This window comes from Salmo salar, chromosome 01 (genome assembly GCF_965601325.2).
Source record: "Salmo salar chromosome 01, fSalSal1, whole genome shotgun sequence".
In the NCBI taxonomy this organism is placed as follows: Eukaryota; Metazoa; Chordata; class Actinopteri; order Salmoniformes; family Salmonidae; genus Salmo; species Salmo salar.
In genome coordinates, this window is record NC_138291.1 from 61349001 (window position 1) to 61370800 (window position 21800).

At 42.7% G+C, this 21800-nt stretch overlaps 1 protein-coding gene across 1 annotated transcript in view; it reads left to right on the forward strand.

Annotated features, from left to right (window-relative positions):
* Positions 1-8048: 8048 nt before the first annotated feature.
* Positions 8049-21800, forward strand: part of LOC100380761 (latent-transforming growth factor beta-binding protein 1) — a 117210-nt gene continuing 103458 nt past the window's right edge. The window contains exons 1-3 of the mRNA XM_082964495.1: positions 8049-8757; positions 10092-10162; positions 19780-20071. Of these exons, the coding sequence (XP_082820621.1) occupies positions 8405-8757; positions 10092-10162; positions 19780-20071 (716 nt within the window). The 5' untranslated portion in view covers positions 8049-8404. The remainder of the gene's footprint in view (positions 8758-10091; positions 10163-19779; positions 20072-21800) is intronic.

Consider the following 21800-nt stretch of genomic DNA (forward strand, 5'->3'; position numbering starts at 1 on the left):
CCGTGGGCACTGAATACGTGGATGTCGATTAAGGCAGCCCCCCGCACCTCTGATTCAGAGGGGTTGGGTTAAATGCAGAAGACACATTTCAGTTGAAGGCATTTAGTTGTATAGCTGACCTAGGTATCCCCCTTTCCCCAAAGTCTATTTTGTGTCTCCTCGGCTATAGCTCAGCCTCTGAATGTCAAAGAAACTAAACAATGGTACAGTATCCCCATAATGTCTTTCCCGGGTATTTTACAGCTTGTTTGTAACATAAAGCATCACTGACCAAAGTGCTGTTATTGATCACTTTATATAATCGGATCCGTTTTATTTTCTTAATCGTAAGCTAGCTGGCTGTGCTTTTTTGCCATTTTCTTTAATAAAGGTTAAGCCTATGGCATAAACCCTCAATTCGTGTCTTGGTTTTAACTTAGCCTATCTCCGTGTCAGTGGAGGCCTGTTATTTAAAGAGTTCATGGTGAGTGGATGAATTGACTGACAAATCTATGGATATAGCAGCCTATAGCCTAATTTCATCTGTCAAATATATAGGCCTACCTTTTATTTCTTAAATAGGAATAAATAGGCTCCAATACAAAGCCCTCTTGTTGTTAAAGTCTAATTAAAATGGAGACAATTATCAGTAAGTTCCCTCAGTCGACCAGTAAATTTCAAACACAGATTCAACGACAAAGACCAATGAGATTTTAACATTCTTCACAAAGAAGGGCACCTATTGGAGTAACATTGAATGTCCCTTTGAAAATTATATAGTTATTAATTACACTTTCTATGGTGTGTCAATACACCCAGTCTCAAAGATACAGGCGTCCTTCCTAACTCAGTTGCCGGAGAGGACGTAAACCGCTCAGGGATTTCACCATGAGGCCAATGGTGACTTCAAAACAGTTAGAGTTTAATGGCCGTGATAGGAGAATACTGAGGATGGATCAACAACATTGTCGTTACTCCACAATACTAACCTAAATAGCAGAGTGAAAAGGACACCTGTACAGAATTGTAAAAAAATCCAAAACATGCATCTTGTTTGCAATAAGGCACTAAAGTATAATTGCAAAAAATGTGGCTCAGAAATTAACTTTGTCTTCAATACGAAGCGTTATGTTTTCGGCAAATCCAACAACACATTACTGAGTACCACTCTTCATATTTTTAAGCATGTTGTTGGCTGCATTACGTTATGGGTATGCTTGTCATTGGGAAGGACTAGTGAGGGGTTTTTTTTAGGATTAAAAGAAACTGAGCAAAATCCTAGAGGAAAACCTGGTTGTCTGCTTTCCACCAGACACTGGGAGAATAATTCACCTTTCAGCAGGACAATAACCTAAAACACAATGACATTGAGTGTTCCTGAGTAGCCTAGTTACAGTTTTGACTTAAATCATCTTGAAAAATCTATGGCAAGTCTTGAAAATGGCTGTCTAGAAATGATCAACAACCAACTTGACAGAGCTTGAAGGATTTTTAAAGAATAATGGGCAACTATTGTACCATCCAGGTGTGCAAAGCTCTTAGAGACTTACCCAGAAAGACTAACAGCTGTAATCGTTGCCAAAGGTGATTCTAACATGTATTGACTCAGGGTTATGAATACTTATATAAATTATATATTTCTGTATTTCATTTTCAATACATTTCTAAAAACATGTTTTCACTTTGTCATTTATGGGGTATTGCGAGTTGATGGGTGAGAAGGAAAAAAGCTATTTAATCCATTTTCAATTCAGGCTGTAACACAAGAAAGTGTGGAATAAATCGAGGGTTATGAATACTTTCTGAAGGCACTGTATGGCCTAATAAGCAACAAATTCTAAAACACAGAGAAATATTGAAGTTGAATCAATTACAAATTACATGACCCTCCCCTGGACTAATTAAAAAAATAGTAAACCTTCCCCTTGACTGAAATGTAATGCCAATGCCAAAATCTACCTGCATTTGGCAGGTGGTGGGTGTTAATTTTAGGCACTGTTAGTCCTGAGTTATTGTAATAAATAAGCCATATTATCAGCCTTTTGTGGCATGGTAAGCACTTTGTTGATTCTTGATGTTCAGTGTAGAACTGTTTATCTGTTTTTACTATTGTATCTTAATTATGTATTTTAACTTTGGTTAAAAGACGCAGGTCACAAAAATGTAATGAAATTAAGCAATAAACCCCATTTACTACTTACTAGTAATACATTTCTTGTTTTAGAAAAATCTAAAGCGTGCTCATCCCTTTAAAAAAAAAGAATAATAATAATTATAATAATGCCGCCAAAAATATTTTGGCTGGTAAAAAATCTGAGTGGCTGGTTGATTTACATTTTTTTTAATCTACCTGCCACAGTGGCTGGTGGACCAAAAATGTTATTTCCCACTCTGATCATATCCTTAGTGTGAGTTGTGACCCAAAGACCCTTAGCACTGGCATGTTATTTGTCATTCCACTCGTCTTTCCACTGCCATTTCCCCCCTCCCATAGGCCAGTCATGCCACAGCGATGACTTCTGTTAATTGTTTTATTCATTAAATGTGTTTACTTTGTATTCATTATAAACCAGATGGCTTGATGTGGCTAGCAGCTTGGTCAGGCTTTATGGTATGTGACAATATTAGATTTTTTTTTTTAAATGGTAGGCCACAGCATTCTATGTGTTGGAGGGATAATTGTTTTTAATGCATTTTCTTGTGTGTGTCTGTTTGTGTGGCAGGCGTTGCATTTCCTGTCCAAGGCCCATCGCTGTGAGGTCCAGGCCAGAGGCTGGGAGAAAGACACTGGGACCTTCAAGGAGGTTATAAAGAGAGCCATAGATCTGGCCAACGGTGAGTGTTGCACTCCCTGCCCCTATACATACACACACCTCATCCCCCCCACACACACGTTTCTTCGACACACACGGAACACTCATCACGCTTAATGTCACGTCTCCTACAGGTTATTGGGTCAAGCCGCGCGGGGAGGAGATATGATCGATGGCAGCCACGAGAAGAGTAAAAAGAAGACGAACAAATCCGTCTTACCCCACTGCCCTCTGCGAAACGCAATCGCGATCCAAACAATTACTCTGCGAGTTAGTGTGGAGGCAAGGGGGTTGGGAGATGGAGACAGCAGGAAGGATGGAGGAGAGTGTCCTATAGAAGAACTTCAATAAAGTTGTTAATCTCAAAAATCCCCAGGTTTTTCATTACAGCCGGATGCTGTTTTGAATTAAACATCAGAGGGAGTCAGGGCACCGGGACAACACGGGAGGAATAGCAATGTGCATTCTCCAACACATCTCTGGGGTTGATGCTGTCGCTAGGGCTCATCTTCACTCAGGTCACACACCTTGTCCCTCACAGACACTTACCTTACACCCCACACATACACTTCATTCCTCACGCACACCATTACACACACACACACACACACACACACACACACACACACACACACACACAGGTTGTGGTGTGAATCCCAAAACCCTCCCATATGCTGCCCCTGTGTCCTTCAGAAAAGCACAAAGCTTTATAAAGAGATACAGGTTGTGGTAGAGTGCCCCCTTTACCACAGCCCCCTCACTCAACTCAGCTTTGTAACCTCTATGATGGGCCTGGACACTTCATCCACAGAGCTGAGAGGGATGCGAAAAAATAAAGTGATGAGAACGAGGAGGAGGGTAGAGCAGAAGAGGTCTTCATCCATAAATCATGCTGTTTTGACCTTTCGCGCTGTCGCGGCTGAAGAAGACCATACAGGGAAAAGGTGTAGCTCAGATAGAGTAGAAGAGACCGCCGCTTGTTTTCCCTTCCTCATGTGCAAGAAGAAGATAAAAGGTGTTGGAAAAACACCAGGACAAAAGACTGTGGCGATGGGGAAATAGCCTATCAATATCCTCACCGGTCTCAGGAACATGGCTTTGTGTTGGTATGTTTTTCAAAGCAGCACAGAATAACAGATTCTTCTGAGCTTTATTCATCATTTTGTGTGGATCATAGCTACCATAGATAAGGTGTTTGTTGAAATTGGTACAATTCTACAAAAGAATGAATGGTGTTTCATCACGCTGAATGAATATTCACTGTGATGTCCTCTGAAAAATGAAGTAGAGGCGTTACAGAGGACATTTTGATCACGTTATCTCGGACAGTGATCACAGGAGTGATTAAACAGGCATTGTGGAAAAAGGTCTTGGTCTAATGATTTATTTTCGAGCTGCCAGGCCTGTCACGGTGGGGGTGAACGGTGAAGTGTCTTTCGGCGTAACGAGATGAGACCCACTGAATGGAGTCACTGACTGCAGGCCTGAGAAATCACCCTGAGGGAGGTGGAACCCTCATTAACCAGTCCCAGGAGAAATGACTCCTCTCCTCAACCTTTCCGCACATGTGCAGTATAACCCACAGTCCTGTGTCTATATGGGACCTGTTAGTCATGCATAGGTCCATGGTGCCACAGTGTCTCACCAGGGCAGGCAGGGCCATGGCCCCTGGACCCCGAACCAGAAACCCCTGATCTCTCCCCTCCTGACCCTTCCATGGTACCCCATGCATGATGGTTGGTTGTCTCTCCCTCTAGCAATCACTCATTTTGATACACAACTTACGTGCTTTGTCTTTTAATCACAAATATTTACGTGCTAATAGGTCTTTTCGGTCTCTATTTCTCACATGTATGTGTTCACAGTGACCCTCAGCTGTAGTAAAAAGAAGAGCAACCCCCAGGAGTCATTGCAGATGTTGTCCTCCATTCATCTCGCCACCAAAGAGAAGGTACACTACAAAATACTTGGCTTTCATGCCAGCACTCCACCAGATCACACAGATGTATCGGACTGTTCACATCAAGTCATTATTACATCACTGGCCTCGCATAGTTTTTTTGCGATAACTTCTAACCAAATGTAGCAATTGTGTTTCTTGAAACCGTTTCTCCTCAGCAACTGCACGCAGATGTCGCAACTGGCGAGATCCATGGCGACCTGAGTGATGATGTCAAAGAGCTTGAGCAACTTATCACAGAGCTGCAGGGGCAAAGTGGTTCGCTGCGCACAGAATCAGCATGAATGCCTCGCTATAGACACACCTCTAAGGACTCTAAAGACCTCCTACAGCAAACTTGTCCCAGAGCAGACATGGCTACAAGGGACACTGTCAGGGGACCTGCACCCATCACCCTCTTCCTTGCCAAGGGGACTTTACATGCTTTTACAGTTCATGTGACTGTAAAAAAATAAAGAATAACTTAACTGGATACATTTGTATGTACAAAGTGTAATTTTGTATAGTTCCCCCTTGAGGTATGTGCTATTTGTTGTATAAAGCATGGTTGAGGAATTGCTAGCTCAATCATGTTATGAACTTTACGGAATCTAAAGAAATCACAACATTTCTACAATCATATATTGTACAAAGATGAAGCTTTATGATCATACAACCACGCTTGCCTTATTGTTAGTATGTACTAGTCATAACCCACTCCCCCCCCCCCCCCCCAAAAAAAAAAGCCGGACTCCCCCAGGCGCAGTGAGAGCTTTGCAGAGGAGAAATGTAAGCATGTGGGCCAAATATAAGAGCGGTGCAGAGATGCACAACAGGAGAGTGTGGACACACTCATCACCAGGGAAGCAGTGGGCCATGAAAGTGTCATCCCACCTGGCCTCGCTCACACAGAACAGACACCATGGAAGAAGAACAGACTCTGCACAGCTAACTCATCATCATGCTCGGGGCTACAGACAGAGATCCTACTATCTTCTCCTCATGGGGTTTCTCTCCGAAAGGAAAATGACCTTGACATTGCCTTTGTTTTATCATACTTATTGTTTTATTGCTATCGTACAGGTTTTTTCTTTGTCTATGCCTCTTTGTCAAGGACTGTCTCTGCCTTGCTTTGAAGTAAAGGCCCACAGTGTGGGGGACTGATAAAGGAGAAAATTACTTTTATACGAGTAGATATGTACATGTGTTATGTCACAGCTGTAGTCCTCTTTCATGAATGTTATTAGTTTTTTACCGATGTGGTGATAATTTCCGGATTGGGAAGGAAGTGTGCATCACCCTTAATGTATACATTCCATCTTTTCCACAGTTTTTGATCAGTTTTTGCATACCAAACCAATAAAAATGTGAAATAATGGTCATTACGAGTGTGTTGTCATTATTTACTACTATGATACACCATTAGATCATATATCTAGCAGACACAGGGAAAATATAGTCATAAATATTCATGACAAACATCATTACACTGATTTGCTGCCATGACATATGTTTGGAGAGGCCTCCCTTTGAAGCAGGGAAACAAAATGCTTGTTCAGCCTCCTGTTTCTTTTCAACATTCCTGGTGTTTCCCAGTGACAACCTGACAACATCCTCATAAAGTTCCAACAGCAGCTGAAGTTGAGATCATTGCCAATAAGGAACACCAAAATGACATCACCTTTCATGTTATTCATTGAGTGGTATGAATTAACAGTAAGGAACTGATCGTCACTACGAGCAGTTTTTGGTCAGGAAGACCTAGGGTGAGGACTTGATTACAAAAGGTTTATCAGAACCTTTTTCAGAAGAATAACATTCTTTATAGAAAATGTGTGACCTGAAAGCTCACTGGAACAAAGACCCCAACATTCACATTTTACATACGACTTGTGCATGTCTATTTTGGTACCTTCCCACAGTCTTACTATGACTTCAGTATTTTCCAGAAGCATCTTACACATTCGGAGTGACTTAAATACAGTAAGTAGTGAGTGCATATATTCATTTCTGACTCTTCCGTCCTTGATCATCCTGGATGACTGTTTCCTGGTCAGATGTGATCTCCTGGCACATGAGGCTGACCCAGATGTAGTCCGTGACTGGAGGATTGCATTTCTGCCCAGTTTTTTCAAATTGCATCATTGGTGATTACGCATGTGCCCTGCCCTGTCTTTCTCCACATATCTGTCCCCTTCTCCCATGATGCTGCTCCACAGACACTGAGCTTTGGTTACCATCACGCCTTGTGTTTCAAATTCAGAGCAACGTTTCACGACTGTCCCCTCTTTCCCTCACATTCTGGAGGGAAGAGTCTTGTGGCCTTTTTTAAATCTATAAATAAGTGTATGACACCACTGTATCAAGTATCCACCCACTTAAAACTTCAATGGGGGACATGGAGGTTTTAAGAAAACAATTAAATACCACTCAGAGAGCCAACGTCAGACGTAATTCTACTTTGTATGTTTTCCAAAGCACACACAATGACTTCATGGGGCTTATGTTGATCTGGGTGGAGGTCCTCAAAACCACTGTGTATGCGCTATAGTACGTCTTCAATGAACTCACTCCTGTACTGGAATATCCCCTGCAGTCTTCAATGGAATAATGAGTCACTGCTGAACAATTTACCAAGGGTCGCTGGTAATTCTGCAGTGTAGGAGGACAGTAACTAGGGATAAGCATTAAAAAATTAGAACCGCACCAGGAATGGCCCGCTGCGCAACTGTGGTCAGCTGGTGGGTTGTTGGATGAAAAATGGTGCGCACATGGCTTTATGAATTACTTGACTATAGTTAATGACGCATGTCGCATGGTAGTTCCTATCTGATTTATGCGGGAGTGTATGGAACCGAAGTAACAATGATATAAAGCACTTTGACAGCGTGTACTTTAAATAAATATTTGTTATTTATAAATGAGTTAAGACATTTGACACATTATTAGTATTCCAAAGTATTACACGTGGCTTATTGGTTGTTTATTATTTTATAACGTTTCTTTCTTATAAGCGTGTATTTATGCTCTTATCACTCATGAAGTTGCTGGACAACAAGGTTTATGCCTTCTGTCACTTTGATGAGCGCGCGCTCCTGCCGACAGCACAGTTTATGCATCTTCAGGAATAGATTTTCTTTAGGTCTTTGGCGATTATAGAAACACTACGCACTCCAAACATTTATTTTAGGGTTCAGCCCCACAAGTTTGTTCCAATGCGCGTCCCACTCCTGACGTCATGTCTGCCGGAGATTGGCTGTTCAGTTCTGACACTAACTCCTGCCCTTACACAGTGAAACTTTTTAAAGAGTTTTCAATCGCATCTGCAGGGTAAAGTATTGCACAAACGTAGCCATAGCAGCCGTAACATCTGCTGCCCAGCTCCCCCCTACCCTGCGCAGAGATAAAACAGTGCTTTATTCCGTTTTAGACCCATGTTCAGGTTTTTACATGCCCTATTTTTTTTTTATTTTTTTAATTAAGCCTAAATTTTAGTTATTGTTTTTAATTCGGGTTGAAAGGCGAAGCATAGACAAATATACTCAGGGATATAACTGTTTTACTTGCTATAAAGTTACAGAAGTTTTTATTTTCCAGATACGGACCTTCTTCAAGGAATTTATTATAAAGTATCCAAAAAAGTATATTGTCTTTACGCGGATACGGAGTGGATATGGCTTGGATCGGATGGGACCTATTATTTTCTATAGGTTTATTCATTTCACCGGCATTTGTCTCCACGGATCAGAGTGGCTTTAGGAGATACTACGTGTTGCAGCCAGGACCGAGCGGGACGGACAGAGTACATGTGAGTTCCATCTCTTCGCGCTCCGGTGCCACGGGACAGCCCCATGCCTACAATGTGGAGCTCTCGGCCAGTTACAGTGGACAGGTCCGAACCCGTAGGATGGGTAACCAAGCGAACCCGATCCCGCTTCGCCAGGACACACAGTTTACGCAGCATCAGCAAGTCATTCGGCGCACCAGCCACAACGTTCAACAGAGTCACCAAATGAAAATGTCAGGGTAAGAACCTGCGGGTCTCTGAAAAATAGTTGATGTTACAGAACAGTGAATGACCATTGGCTACGTATCTTCTTGGATGGCAAGGTGGTCTGTTATAAAATATATAAGGTTGTTGGGTCAACTTACTGTATAGTAGCCTACCGTATAGGCATGCCTGGCACCTGGTAAAGGAACTTGCTATAAGACTGGCCTACAACATTCCCTGTCATCATCAACATGATCATACAGCATGGTCTTAGGGTTGTTAAATATACACCGAGTGTACAAAAACATTAGGAACACCTTTCTAATATTGAGTTGCACCCCCATTTGCTCTCAGAAAGGCTTCAATGCGTCAGGGCATGGATTCTACAAGGTGTCAAGCGTTCCACAGGGATGCTGGCCCATGTTGACTCCAATGCTTCCCACAGTTGTGTCAAGTTGGCTGGATGTCCTTTTGGTGGTGGACCATTCTGGATACACATGAGAAACTGTTGAGTATGGAAAAATCAGCTGCATTGCCGTTCTTTATTACCACACCCCATTCAAAGGCACTTCAATATTTTGTCTTGCTCATTTACCCTCTGAATGGTACACATACACAATCCATGTCTCAGTTATCTCAAGGCTTAAAAATCCTTCTTTAACCTGTCTCCTCCCCTTCATCTACACTGATTGAAGTGGATTTAACAGGGGACATCAATAAGGGATCATTGCTTTCACCTGGATTCAATCGATGTCATGAGCAGGTGTTCCTAATGTTTTGTACACTCACTGTGCATTATTAAATAAATAGTCAGTAACTTACAATACATTCGATATTCAATTTGATTCAGGTAGCTATTTGATCATATTTCTGACAAATGAAAACAACATACAATACTGTACTTGTTTCAGACATTTAGCCCAATGAATGTAATGTGTCAATAATGAACTTTGTTCAAAACTTTCAAGTTGATACAAAATACATGTCTTAACATCCACTCAGTAGAGACCGAAACGAAAACAGCCAATTTAAAGTACTATCCTCAAAGGAAACTAAATAATAAAACAAAATGGCCCATATCCTGTTGTGTTCAGGAGCATGACCTCAATTTGCAGGGTCCTAGTCGCAGCACTCTCAGATGTATGATTAGTGGGGACATTCCCACACTCTCAGCAGGGGCCACCGGGCTAGGGGTGGCCAGCTTTACCTCCATTGAAAGGAGGCCCCTAATACCAGATCTGGCCCAGGCTTGGCGGCACAGGTGGGTCACTAGAACCACCAGTGTGTGAGTTTTAGCCAGTATGAGTTGGTCTTGTGTGTGTGACAGTGCTCTCTCTTTCTCTCTGTGTGTCTCTGGGTGTTGTTGCAGGGTGAATGTCTGTGGAGGGCAGTGCTGTCATGGATGGAGTAAGGCCTCTGGATCGCAGCGGTGCACAAAGCGTGAGTATACACTACACTACATTACCACAGCCGAGCCACCGCTGCCAAATCGTTGCAGTTGTTCAAAATGTTTTTCCAAATTATTGACAACAGTCTTGGATTCACTGTACACTCTTAGAAGAAAAGGTACTATCTAGAACCTGAAAGGGTTCTTCGGCTGTCCCCATAGCAGAACCCTTTGAAGAACCTTTGTTGGTCCCAGGTAGAACCCTTTTGCTTCCAAGTAGAACCATTTTGGTTTCCATGTTGAACCCTTTCCGCAACAGGCTTCTACATTGAACCCAAAATGGTTCTACCTGGAACCAAAAAGGGTTTTACTTGGAACCAAGAATAGATCTCCTATGAGGACAGCCGAGGGAACCCTATTGGAACCTTTTTTTCTAAGAGTGTACTTGGCACCTCATAACGTCTTCCTTTGGAAAATATACACAATCGTCTTTGCTCGTGTTGTTCATCAGGCAGCACATGTGCCAGAACCCCAGCATCATACCATATATAATCCATCCAGTATACCCCCTCCCCTACTCTACTTGGAAACTCACCCAAGCATACATACGTATATGTTTTGAAGGCGCCTTTGGCTGATTTGTAGTGCCAGATTAGAGAACAGCACCTTTCTATGTTGCTCTTTATAAGTACCTGGCATTGCTGGCAGTGGCTCTACCCACCTGGGAACAATGACGGGACTGTCAGTGTGTTATGGCCCGTGTTGCAGAGTCATGAAGACACTGTTATTGTGTAGGACTGGGCGTGCAGGGCCGGCCGAAAGAGAAACAGGTTTAGAGTGTATTATACCTCTTGGCTCGGCCCCACCAGTGGGATCTCTTTCTTATTCGACCGTAAGGCCTTGCCAGCTGGTTATATAAGAGACAGACGGCTTTCTCCGCGCCGAGTCTGGTGGACCTCCCGGGGAAACCAGGGTTACGTTTTAGTCTAGGACCCCTGGTTCATACGTTTAATAGGCCCAGTGTGCCTGTTCTGCTCTGGTCTACTCACACTTAAGACTGGACTGCACTTAGTACAGGGACTCTTTGTCGCTGCCTTGGTGCCAGTGGTATGTGTGTAAGTCTGTGTTGGTGTTTGTTTGGGTGTATGTGTATATAGACGGTGCCTTCAGAAAGTATTCATACCCCTTGATTTATTCTACACTTTGTTGTGTTACAGCCTCAATTCAAAATGGATTAAATATTAATTTTTTCTTACTCATCTACTTAATGAGAAAGTGAAAACATTTTTTTTTAGAAATGTATGTAAATATATTGAAAACTAAATACATAAATATCTAATTTGCATACGTATTCACACCCCTGAGTCAATACTTTGTAAAAGCACCTTTGGCAGCGATTATAGCTGTGAGTCTTTCTGGGTAAGTCTCTCAGAGATTTTCACATCTGTATTATGCAACATTTGCCCATTATTCTTTTCCAAAAATGTAGAGCTCTGTCAAATTGGTTGTTGATCATTGCTAGACAACCATTTTCAGGTCTTGCCATAGATGTTCAAGTAGATTTAAGTCAAAACTGTAACTTTGCCACTCAAGAACATTCACTGTCTTCTTGATTTGACCTTGTGTTTTATGATATTGTTCTGCTGAAAGAGGCATTCATCTCCCTGTGTCTGGTGGACAGCAGACTGAACCAGGTTTTCCTCTAGGATTGTGCCTGTGCTTAGTTCCTTTCCGTTTCAATTTTATCCTGAAAAACTTTGCAGTCCGTAACAATTATAAACATACCCATCTAAGTAACTGGGTGTATTGATACACCATACAAAGTGTAATTAATAACTTCCCCATGCTCAAAGGGACATTCAATGTCTGCTTTTTTTTAACCTAATTACAAATAGGTGCCGTTCTTTGCGAGGCATTGGAAAACCTCCCTGGTCTTTGAGGTTGAATCTGTGTTTGAAATTCACTGCTCGACTGAGGTCCATTACAGATAATTGTATGTGTGGGGTACAGAAATTAGGTAGTCATTCAAAAATCATGTTAAACACTATTATTGCACAGAGTGAGTCCATGCAACTTATTATGCGACTTGTTAAGCACATTTTTACTCCTGAACTTATTTAGGCTTGCCATAACAAGGGGTTTGAATACTTATTGACTCAAGACATTTTAGCTTTTAACTTTTTATTCATTTGTAAACATTTTGAAAAACCTAATTCCACTTTGACATTATGGGTATTGTGTGTAGGCCAGTGAAAATAAATCTAAATTTAATCAATTTGAAATTCAGACTGTAACATAACAAAATGTGGAAAAAGTAAAGGTTGTGAATACTTTCTGAAGGCAGTGCATGAGTACGTGTTTATCGTTCAGTGTTTAGTTGTTCATGCGTCATTAACGGTGCAGTGCTGGCTCGTTGATAACATGCACAGATTTTTTTGTGGGATTTTTATTTTTTTTTTTACTCATTGGAATTCCCACTACTCCTGTCCAGTGTCCAATATCGTAGCTGTTCTCATTGGAAGATGTTAGGTGGGGAAGTGGGGGCAGGCATGCAACGCACCATGAGGGAACGCTCCTGTTTACATGGGCACGGGGAACGCTGTGCAAGGCCTCTGGAAAATAACCAATAGTGGACATTCCTTCAGTACCCATGGTTTTGATTGGTCTTTTTGATGTCAGGATCAGAGCCCAGTACTCCCTTCTGTAGCCAGATGCTGGAATCAGGGGGTGGACAGGATGGAGTAATGCTGCGTTTAGACCTCATACCAGTCGGCATAGCGGGACAAGGAAACAAGAAAGAGCGTGACGGCAAACGCAAACCAGCACAACGGTATGTATGCGTTGCTATGGTGATTTCCGTAAACGAACAGTGTAAATCAACATCCGGTAGAAAACATGGCTACCGCAGACGGAAAAAGTGAAAATATTTGATCTCTGCCGGCATGGCCTGTCTACTGTGGCGGCTGACGGCATTCACCACCAGCCTCAACGGCATTTACCGCTGTGCTCTCGTTGAAAACAATGACATCCGGTTTGCCGTCTAACTTGTACCATCTAAACGCAACATAAAGATGAAATGTTACAGAGCGTTTCAATGACTGCTTTAGAAAAACCTCCAAAGATCTTTGTGTCACTAGATTTATTTTACTGTACAGTTTCTCTTTCTGGATAAATGTCTGTATGTTCTTGAAATCTTTTTTATTTTCTAAGCTCAACCTCAGATCAATCATCTGGTGTTCAGCACTCATTTGATTATGATGTTCCACTGGCTGTGATATTAATATTTACAGTAGTATAGCACAGGGAGGCACTGTGAGAGGTTTTCTCTGTGATTACCATTAATCCATAGCATGAATTGCTTTAGACCACCCTACTAAATATGATGAATAATGAAACTATGATTGATAAATGACTATAACTGACCAACGCATATACTTGGCTTCCCCCCTTATTTTTATTCTGCTTGTTTTTTCCTATATGAACAAATCTGATAGCCAGTCACATGTTTTATGGGTAGAGTTCCATATTCCTATATATCTTTTGCTCAATTAGTTTTTCAGGATCTTTACTTTTCTCCACCTACCTTGTCATGGAAGATGGACTAGGTTGTAAATCCACCCGTTAAATGTTAATTGGAATTTGATTTACAGGACACCCCAGCCCACTACCCTCACCGAAAATGCCAACAAAAGTGTTTCTTAATAGAAATTAATTTTGTTTGTTCTGGCAATTCCTTACACATGGCTTGCTAGCACCCTGCATGATGTGTTCTTTCAGGTTGTCAGTCACGCCAGCAACCCCCAACCTCCCACCAAGGCAAGCTTTGACATTTTCCAGATAGCAAGTAGAAACTGTGAATATCTTACAACACTTTACCACTGGAATATTTAATCCAGGATATTGTCCAGAGTGAGAGTAGCTCATTCTAACACGTTCCTTAAACAGTGACAGAGATGGAGAAAGCTGAAAACCTGGCCTATTTATTACATGGCAAATGGACCAAGCATGTTTAATCATAAAGCTGTTATTGGCATTCCTTATTAGATGACATCATGTTGTAACCACAGCACTAATGTTGAAAATATGTTATAAATGTTTTGTGCCTTAGAATATTATTATTATCATTGTTTTTGTCTTAATGGCATCCAGACAGTTCCAGTCATGTGATGCAGATACTAAAAACTCCTCTCTGTCCTCTTAATGGACTGTAGTCTAATAGAGATTGAGCAAACATCCCAAGGATTTATTCAGTCTATTCCAGACGCCGAGCAGGTAGTCTAATGACATATGATTATTGAATTGCAGAGCAGAATAGCACTCTGCTGTCTTTTCTGCTAGATTCAAGACTATCCGCAAGAGAAGATGGCTTTAGTAATAATAGGCCTATAATATATAAATACATGTCACTTAGCAGTCACTTTAATACAAAAGTGACTTACAGAACAGTGAGTGCATTCATTTTTAGAGTGTATAGGCTTATGTGATCCCTGTGGGAATTCAATCCAAGACCTTGGAGTTGCCAGCTCTACGCTCTTACCAACACTTAGCTGTGTATTAACACTCTGGAGTCATTTCCTGTTCCTGTTCTACCTGTTGAACTCCAGTGTTCCTCTTTATTAATATTCCAGAAGTTCAATTAAAGAGAAAGAAAATAAAAATAGGTGTAGAAATGAAAGATGTAGTGATTAGTTTCACTTTTGTTTGCCTGAGAGAGACATGTGTTAGATGGTCTTTGAGATCCCTTTGGCCTTAGGCAGCAGCACCTCCACCAGGCTCAATTCCTCCTCTTCCACTGGAGTCTGGCATGGCTATTCACAATGTGGAGCCGCATGGTAATCGTACGCTTTGAAAAGCTGCCCAGCCCATTTCTCCCTTAACCGAGTGCAACCCAAAAGTAGGCAGACCAGGCCAGACAAAACAGAACAAGAAAATATTTCACTTCGGCGTAGCTGCACAGCACAGCGAAGGAGCCGTCTTCATTTTTCATGAAGGATTGCTCAAGAAGAGGCCGCTTGAAACTCCCCCAAAATTAAGAGAATGTGACAGGTTCAACCATTTTAAGCTCTCTTGTGCCTTTGCCTTGCGCGTCCCTAAAAAAACAGCACAGGGTGTTGAAAGCAAATGAGGCAGCCAGATACTATAGTGAGGTGGATAGGATGGACTCGCAAAAGTGTCTTTGTGCTCTTGGTCCTCATCGTTATTTGAGGATAATTTAAACAGGCTTTAGCGCTACTCGGCTAGTCCAACCTATAGGAGAAATATAAGGACCATAGCCTATTGGAAGAGGCAAAGGACCTCTTTCGAAGATTAACAAGGAAGAGCTAAAAACGATACTGTAAACTTTTCCTTTACAGTATTAAGATTCTCCTGTAATCCAGGTAATTCCAACATTATATCTTTATGTCTTCGTCTCTCAGTTGCCTTACCAGGACTCCCCTTTGCACACCTCATATCAAGGCTTTATATTCCTGATTACTTGACGTTTTCTTTGTAGATTTCTTTGGTTACTCAGGGCCGTCAGGTACACTATATATACAGAAGTATGTGGACACCCCTTCAAATGAGTGGATTCGGCTGTTTCAGCCACACCCGTTGCTGACAGGTCAATAAAATAGAGCACACCGCCATGCAATCTCCATAGACAATCATTGGAAGTAGATTGGCCTTACTGAATAGAGCTCAGTGGCTTTCAACATGGCACCGTCATAGGAGCTGCCCTGGTTAACTGTAAGTGCTGTTATTAGGAAGTGGAAACATTTAGGAGGAACAACGGCGCAGCCGCAAAGTGGTAGGCCATACAAACTTACAGAACGGGACCGCAGTCGCACACAAGCCTAAGATCACCATGTGCAATGCCAAGCGTTGGCTGGATTGCTGTAAATCTCGTCGCCATTTGACTCTGAAGTAGTGGAAACGCGTTCTCTGGAGTGATGAATCACGCTTCAACACCTGGCAGTCTGACGGACGAATTTGGGTTTGGCAGATGCCAGGAGAACTCTACCTGCCAGAATGCATAGTGCCAACTGTAAAATTTGGTGGAGGAGGAATAATTGTCTGGGGCTGTTTTTCAGGGTTCGGGCTAGGCCCCTTAGTTCAAGTGAAGGGAAATCTTAACGCTACAGCATACAATGACATTATAGGCAATTCTGTGCTTCCAATTTTGTGGCAACAGTTTGGGGGGGGCCCTTTCTTGTTTCAGCATGACAATGCTCCCGTGCACAAAGCGAGGTCCATACAGAAATGGTTTGTCAAGATCGGTATGGAAGGACTTGACTTGCCTGCACAGAGCCCTGACCTCAACCCCTTTCAGATGAATTGGAACACTGACTGTGAGCTAGGCTTAATCGCCCAAGATCAGTGCCCGACCTCACTAATGCTGAATGGAAGCAAGTGGCTGAATGGAAGCAAATCCCCACTGCAATGTTCCAACATCTAGTAGAAAGCCTTCCCAGAAGAGTGGAGGCTGTTATAGCAGCAAAGGGTGGACAAACTCCATATTAATGCCCATGATTTTGGAATGAGATGTTCGACGAACAGGTGTCCAGATACTTTTAGTCATGTAGTGATGTGTTTAATCTCTGCATCTGTCATGTCCTGACCAGTATAATGGGTTATTTGTTATTGTAGTTTGGTCAGGACGTGGCAGGGGTGTGTTTGTTTTGTGTTGTCGGGGTTTTTGGGTAGTGTTCTATGTTTTGTATTTCTATGTTCTATTTTGTAGTTATTCTATTTCTATGTTTAGTTTATTGTTTTGACCTTCAATTGGAGGCAGCTGTTCCTCGTTGCCTCTAATTGAAGGTCCTATTTAGTAGGGGTGTTTTCTATGGGTTTTGTGGGTAGCTGTTTCTTGTTTAGCTGTGTGCCTGACAGGACTGTTTTCGTCGTTCTTTGTGTTCATTTATTTAATAAAGAAGAAAATGTGCATTCACATCCCCGCTGCATTTTGGTCCCCTCTTTCAGATGATCGTGACAGCTTATCCTCTACGCATGCATACCATACATTTTTTCTGAGATCACAGCCGCCTGCCAAGACCGGGCGAGCACGACTTGGACAGGTTTTTTTCCAAGTCAGAGAGCTAAAGGGAGGGAATTCAAAAGAGATGGAGGAGAAGAGGAGGCTAATTCTTATCAGGGAAATTGGTTCATCTGTCCATTCTTAGACAATGGAAATAAGTGACAAGATAGATGGCGAAAACAGAGCAGTTTTCATCCCAGCCCAGCACCTGGTGATTTATGATTAGTCTGCTGATTGAGGGGAACGTATCTGGCTGTTGTCATTGTGCAGCGCCCATTCGGATTCCCTGGATCTGGAGCAGCAGTTAAGTGGGGTGAGGACTAAGTATGGGCACAATACCATAGCAACAGGAATGTCTTAATTGACTTGGCTCTCCACCTGCTTTAGTGAACCATAATGTCAGACAGTTGGCTGGAAGTTTACAATGCTGTCTTGTGTCAACTCCAGCAATAAACACAATGAGGAATTATCATTTATACAAATGGCCATTGAGGCCCAAACTGCTTGAGTCAGCATTGTAGCCACCGGTGCTCTGTCTCTATCCTACATATTGTACAGGAGGTGGGCAGAAAGACAGTTTATGAGCGAGAACAAAGACATATTTTCTTTCTTGTCAAAAAAACAGTATTCACACAACTGCAGCACCATTTCAGATCCAATTTAACTTTGCGGTAGAGAAATAAATCAAGAACTATACAATTTAGGTCATCTGCTGCCCTGGGAATCAGTGAGACTTTAGGGATCGGTGTGGACAGGCTGTAGGATGGGGGGGTTGTTCAACTAATGGGACATCCCGTAACATCTGCACTGGATCATCGGCAAGGAGCATTATTTCCTGAGAAAGGTAGTATGGGTTGTATATCCACTAGTATAAGCATATGATGTTGCACTTTGATTTCCACAGGTGCTTAATGTAGGCACACACACAAATACATGTTTGTATTCCACGACAGACCCTTGCAGACTCCGGCAACACTCCCTATGAGTCAACCAAGGTGTCGTTTATCAAAGTGGGACGTCACTTATTTTCCCTCCCCAGCTAACGCTTAAATCGGCATCACGTACGCCGTGCCCTTGTCACAGAACAGCTCTCTTGTGTGGCCCTATTCACAAACCGACGGTAGCCTTACTCAGGTCCAGCGGCGAAAAAAATAAAGCCATTTACTCTATTCAGAAAAGAAAGCAAAAAAAAAAAACGTCCCAGAGTGGAAAATTATAGTGTGGGGTATGTATAAACCAAAACATAACTTAGCAGGAGTGATGTAATCCGTGATGTAATCGCCCCTGATGCTTCTAAGGAGGTCTCTTGTTGCACAGCGTTTATTAGGTCTCATGTGTCTAAATAGCTCAGTGGGGTAAAAAAAGCTTTGAGCCAGTGGCGAGTCATTAGTAGATGCCTGGTGAGAGTGACGGGGATTTGTATTTGTTTTCATGTCCTTGGGCGATGCATGACTTGCTTTTTGATGCAGTTTGCTCTCTCTCTCTCTCTCTCTCTCTCTCTCTCTCTCTCTCTCTCTCTCTCTCTCTCTCTCTCTCATTAATCACTTTGACAAATCAAAAGGAACTAGTGATGGTAATGAGGAGTGTGGTGGAGGAGCCCCCCTCAGGGTGCCTGTGGGGCTGGGCAGAGACATTTGCTCTCACACTTCACACACACACACCACCTCTGGAATGATGGCTCCAATGAAAGCAAAAAAGTGGGTTTGATTTGATTATCTACAGTGTGTGTGTGTGTGTGTGTGTGTGTGTGTGTGTGTGTGTGTGTGTGTGTGGGTGTGGGTGTGGGTGTGTGGGTGCGTGCACGCGCATTGGAGTGTGTAAGCTTTGGCCACTGTGGCCTCGAGGCAGGCTTTGTAGTTGAAAAATGACAGTCCCAGTCCTGTGCCTTTTTTATAGAAGGGAGCACAGTGTAATTACAGGCTACCTTCCAGCCTCCTGTAACAACTCAAACACACACACACACAGACACACACACACACACACACAGTCCCTCTCTCTGATGCCCCAACCCACTGCACATATGTCATTGTGCCGGGGACTCCAGTAATTGATTACCGAGCCTCAGCTTGTGTAAAGCACTGTCAGACTCAGCATTGGGAGGGTACATTCACCGTGTGGGGAACTGTGGAGGGGGTATTTACTTTGGCTGCTAATACTAATAATGAGAGAGAGACACGGGAACAGCTTTCTCCGACTATGATTGTTAGGGATTTAGATTCTGCCACAGGGTTTTCTATCCCTGTCCCTCTGCCTTTTCCTCGGCAAAAAGCTTATTATGAGTGCTAAGTACTGTAGAGATGAATTTGTTAAGCAGGAAAAACAGCGACTCCATGTTTGGTAATGCATTATTAATTCATGATACTTCTGTCCTAAATCGTACATCACTTCTGGTTTGAGTAATGACTCTATGGCACCTAAATGAACCCCCACTACCTGAGTTTCCTCTGTAAACGTCTGAAAATATGTCCCTGACAACGTCATACAGCTGGCATTTAACATGGTATATTATGTCTGCCTCTGGAGTTTCTATATGTTGTGTGAGTGTGTATGTATGCATGTGTGTGTGTGAGTGTGTACACGTTGCTATCTCACTCACTCTCTTTCTCCCCCCCCCCCCCCCACCCCCCCCCCACCCCCCTATGTTTTGTGCTGCAGCCAACTGTCTGCCCCAGTGCCAGAATGGAGGAATGTGTCTGAGGCCCCAGCTCTGTGTCTGCAAGCCGGGCTCCAAGGGCAAGGCATGTGAACAGAACACCATGCCCACCTCCTCCTACCCAGCGCAGCCAGGGAACGGCCACACCAATGGACACAGCATAGTGCCCCAGCGGCCCATTCCCCAGCGGCCCATCCCCCAGCAGGGTTATGCCCCTGCGCCAGTCCCTGTCAGCAACATGGCCCAGATGACCCTGACCGTCAAGCAGTCCCCCCACCTGATCCGGCCCCAGCAGTGAGTATTCTCTCTACAAGTGCAGCATGTGGTTGACAACGCCCACTCCATTTACTGCAATCTATATTGAAGTTATGAGAATGCTTGGAATGGTTTGTTTAAGCCATCACTCTCTTCCAATCTGTTTTTGTTTCGCGCTCTTCACAGTTTATTAGTAGTAGAGTCGTAGGGGTGCATACTGTCAAACAAAGGCGGAGTTGGTCTGAGGGCTCATCTGTAAATAATCATATTGGCACTGCTGGTGCCCCACACTGTGCCAGAGAGGACAGTGAGGCCCCCAGCCCACTGAACAGAAATCATGTTTCTCTGGGAGAGTTTTCACGATGTCCTTTAAACGGGACTCCCTCCTGCTGTGTTGACTGTGTTAGTGGGGTTTATCACCATCCATCAGTGTGATAGGAAGAATCACTTACACCATTTTAAGATTCTGTATTTGAAAAGATGCTAACTCCTGCTGTGGTTGGCTATTGGTTTGTTTTGCCTGTCACCACAGTCGACTGCTGGAAAATGTGCAATCATATCGGACACGGCGCAAGGCCCTCGACTTGTCAAGAGTAATCAGCGTGAAAATCTCTGTGTAAATCTCAGTTCACACTCGAATGTGGGGCAGCATGTTGATAGAAATGTCCAAAATTGCCTCACATCAGGTCCAACAAATGTTGGCACGGTTTGCCTAGTTCTGATATCGATGAATGATATTTCAAATGTTAATGAATCCATTTTGATGTGCTGTGTTTTGCGTGTGTTCACTGTAAAACATCTGAGGTTTTATGCATTGCTCAGGCGGTTTAATTGCACCCAGATCTGTGTGCTCGAATGCTGCTCTCAATTTACACTGGGGATTATTTCTCACAGGGAGCTATTCCCCCGTCACTTATATGAGTGCAGGAATATGTTATCTGATATTTAAAATGAAAACATACTCTCCAGATCTATCATTCATAACCAGATCAGTTAGATATGCAAAAGCAGCGGCAGGGCAAAATAAATAAAGGTTACATTTTATACTATTACCAACTGTATTTTTAATAAATGTGTCAAATTTCTGTTCAATTTCAAGAGATTTCAGATTATATTTTGGTATGAAACCCAGAGAGTTTGCCTAGTGTGATAAATGGATGACTGGGCCAATGACTGGTCTCAGTGAAGCCTCTGACCCTTAAAATGACAAATGATCGGGTTGTCTAGTCAAACACATGCCCTGTGACTCCATCAAAGAGAGGGTCGTCAGGGCAGTGGAAGGGGGCTCCTTGACTGATGGGGTTTCATTGGTCAGATCCAACAGTGATGTCACTTAATGGGTTAACCTGTATTGATCACTCTAGTTAATTTAACACCTATGCCATTATGCGGTTGTAGGTTCAGTCATTTAGGCTATGTATAAGTCCATGCTGTGCTGTGAGGAGTCTCGCCCCATAGTTTTTGTCAAACACATAAATCATGGGGAAAAGTTTAATGTTACTGTAATGTCTGCTCGTATGGTTTAATCGGTATCTTACGACAGAAAGCTTTGTTTAACCGTTAAGCTTTGAATAGCTAAAGTAGTGGGTGAATGTGCCATTGTTATTATAAGTGTCTGACCTCAATGGTTGACCTCATAGAATACCCAGACTAACCTTACAAAGACTTGGGCAAACAGGGGGCGATTTGTCTGTAGTGAGTGCTGATTTCTCAGGAAAGATCAAAGTGTGATAGAAGAGGTTTGGATTTTAAATGTTTTTATTTAACC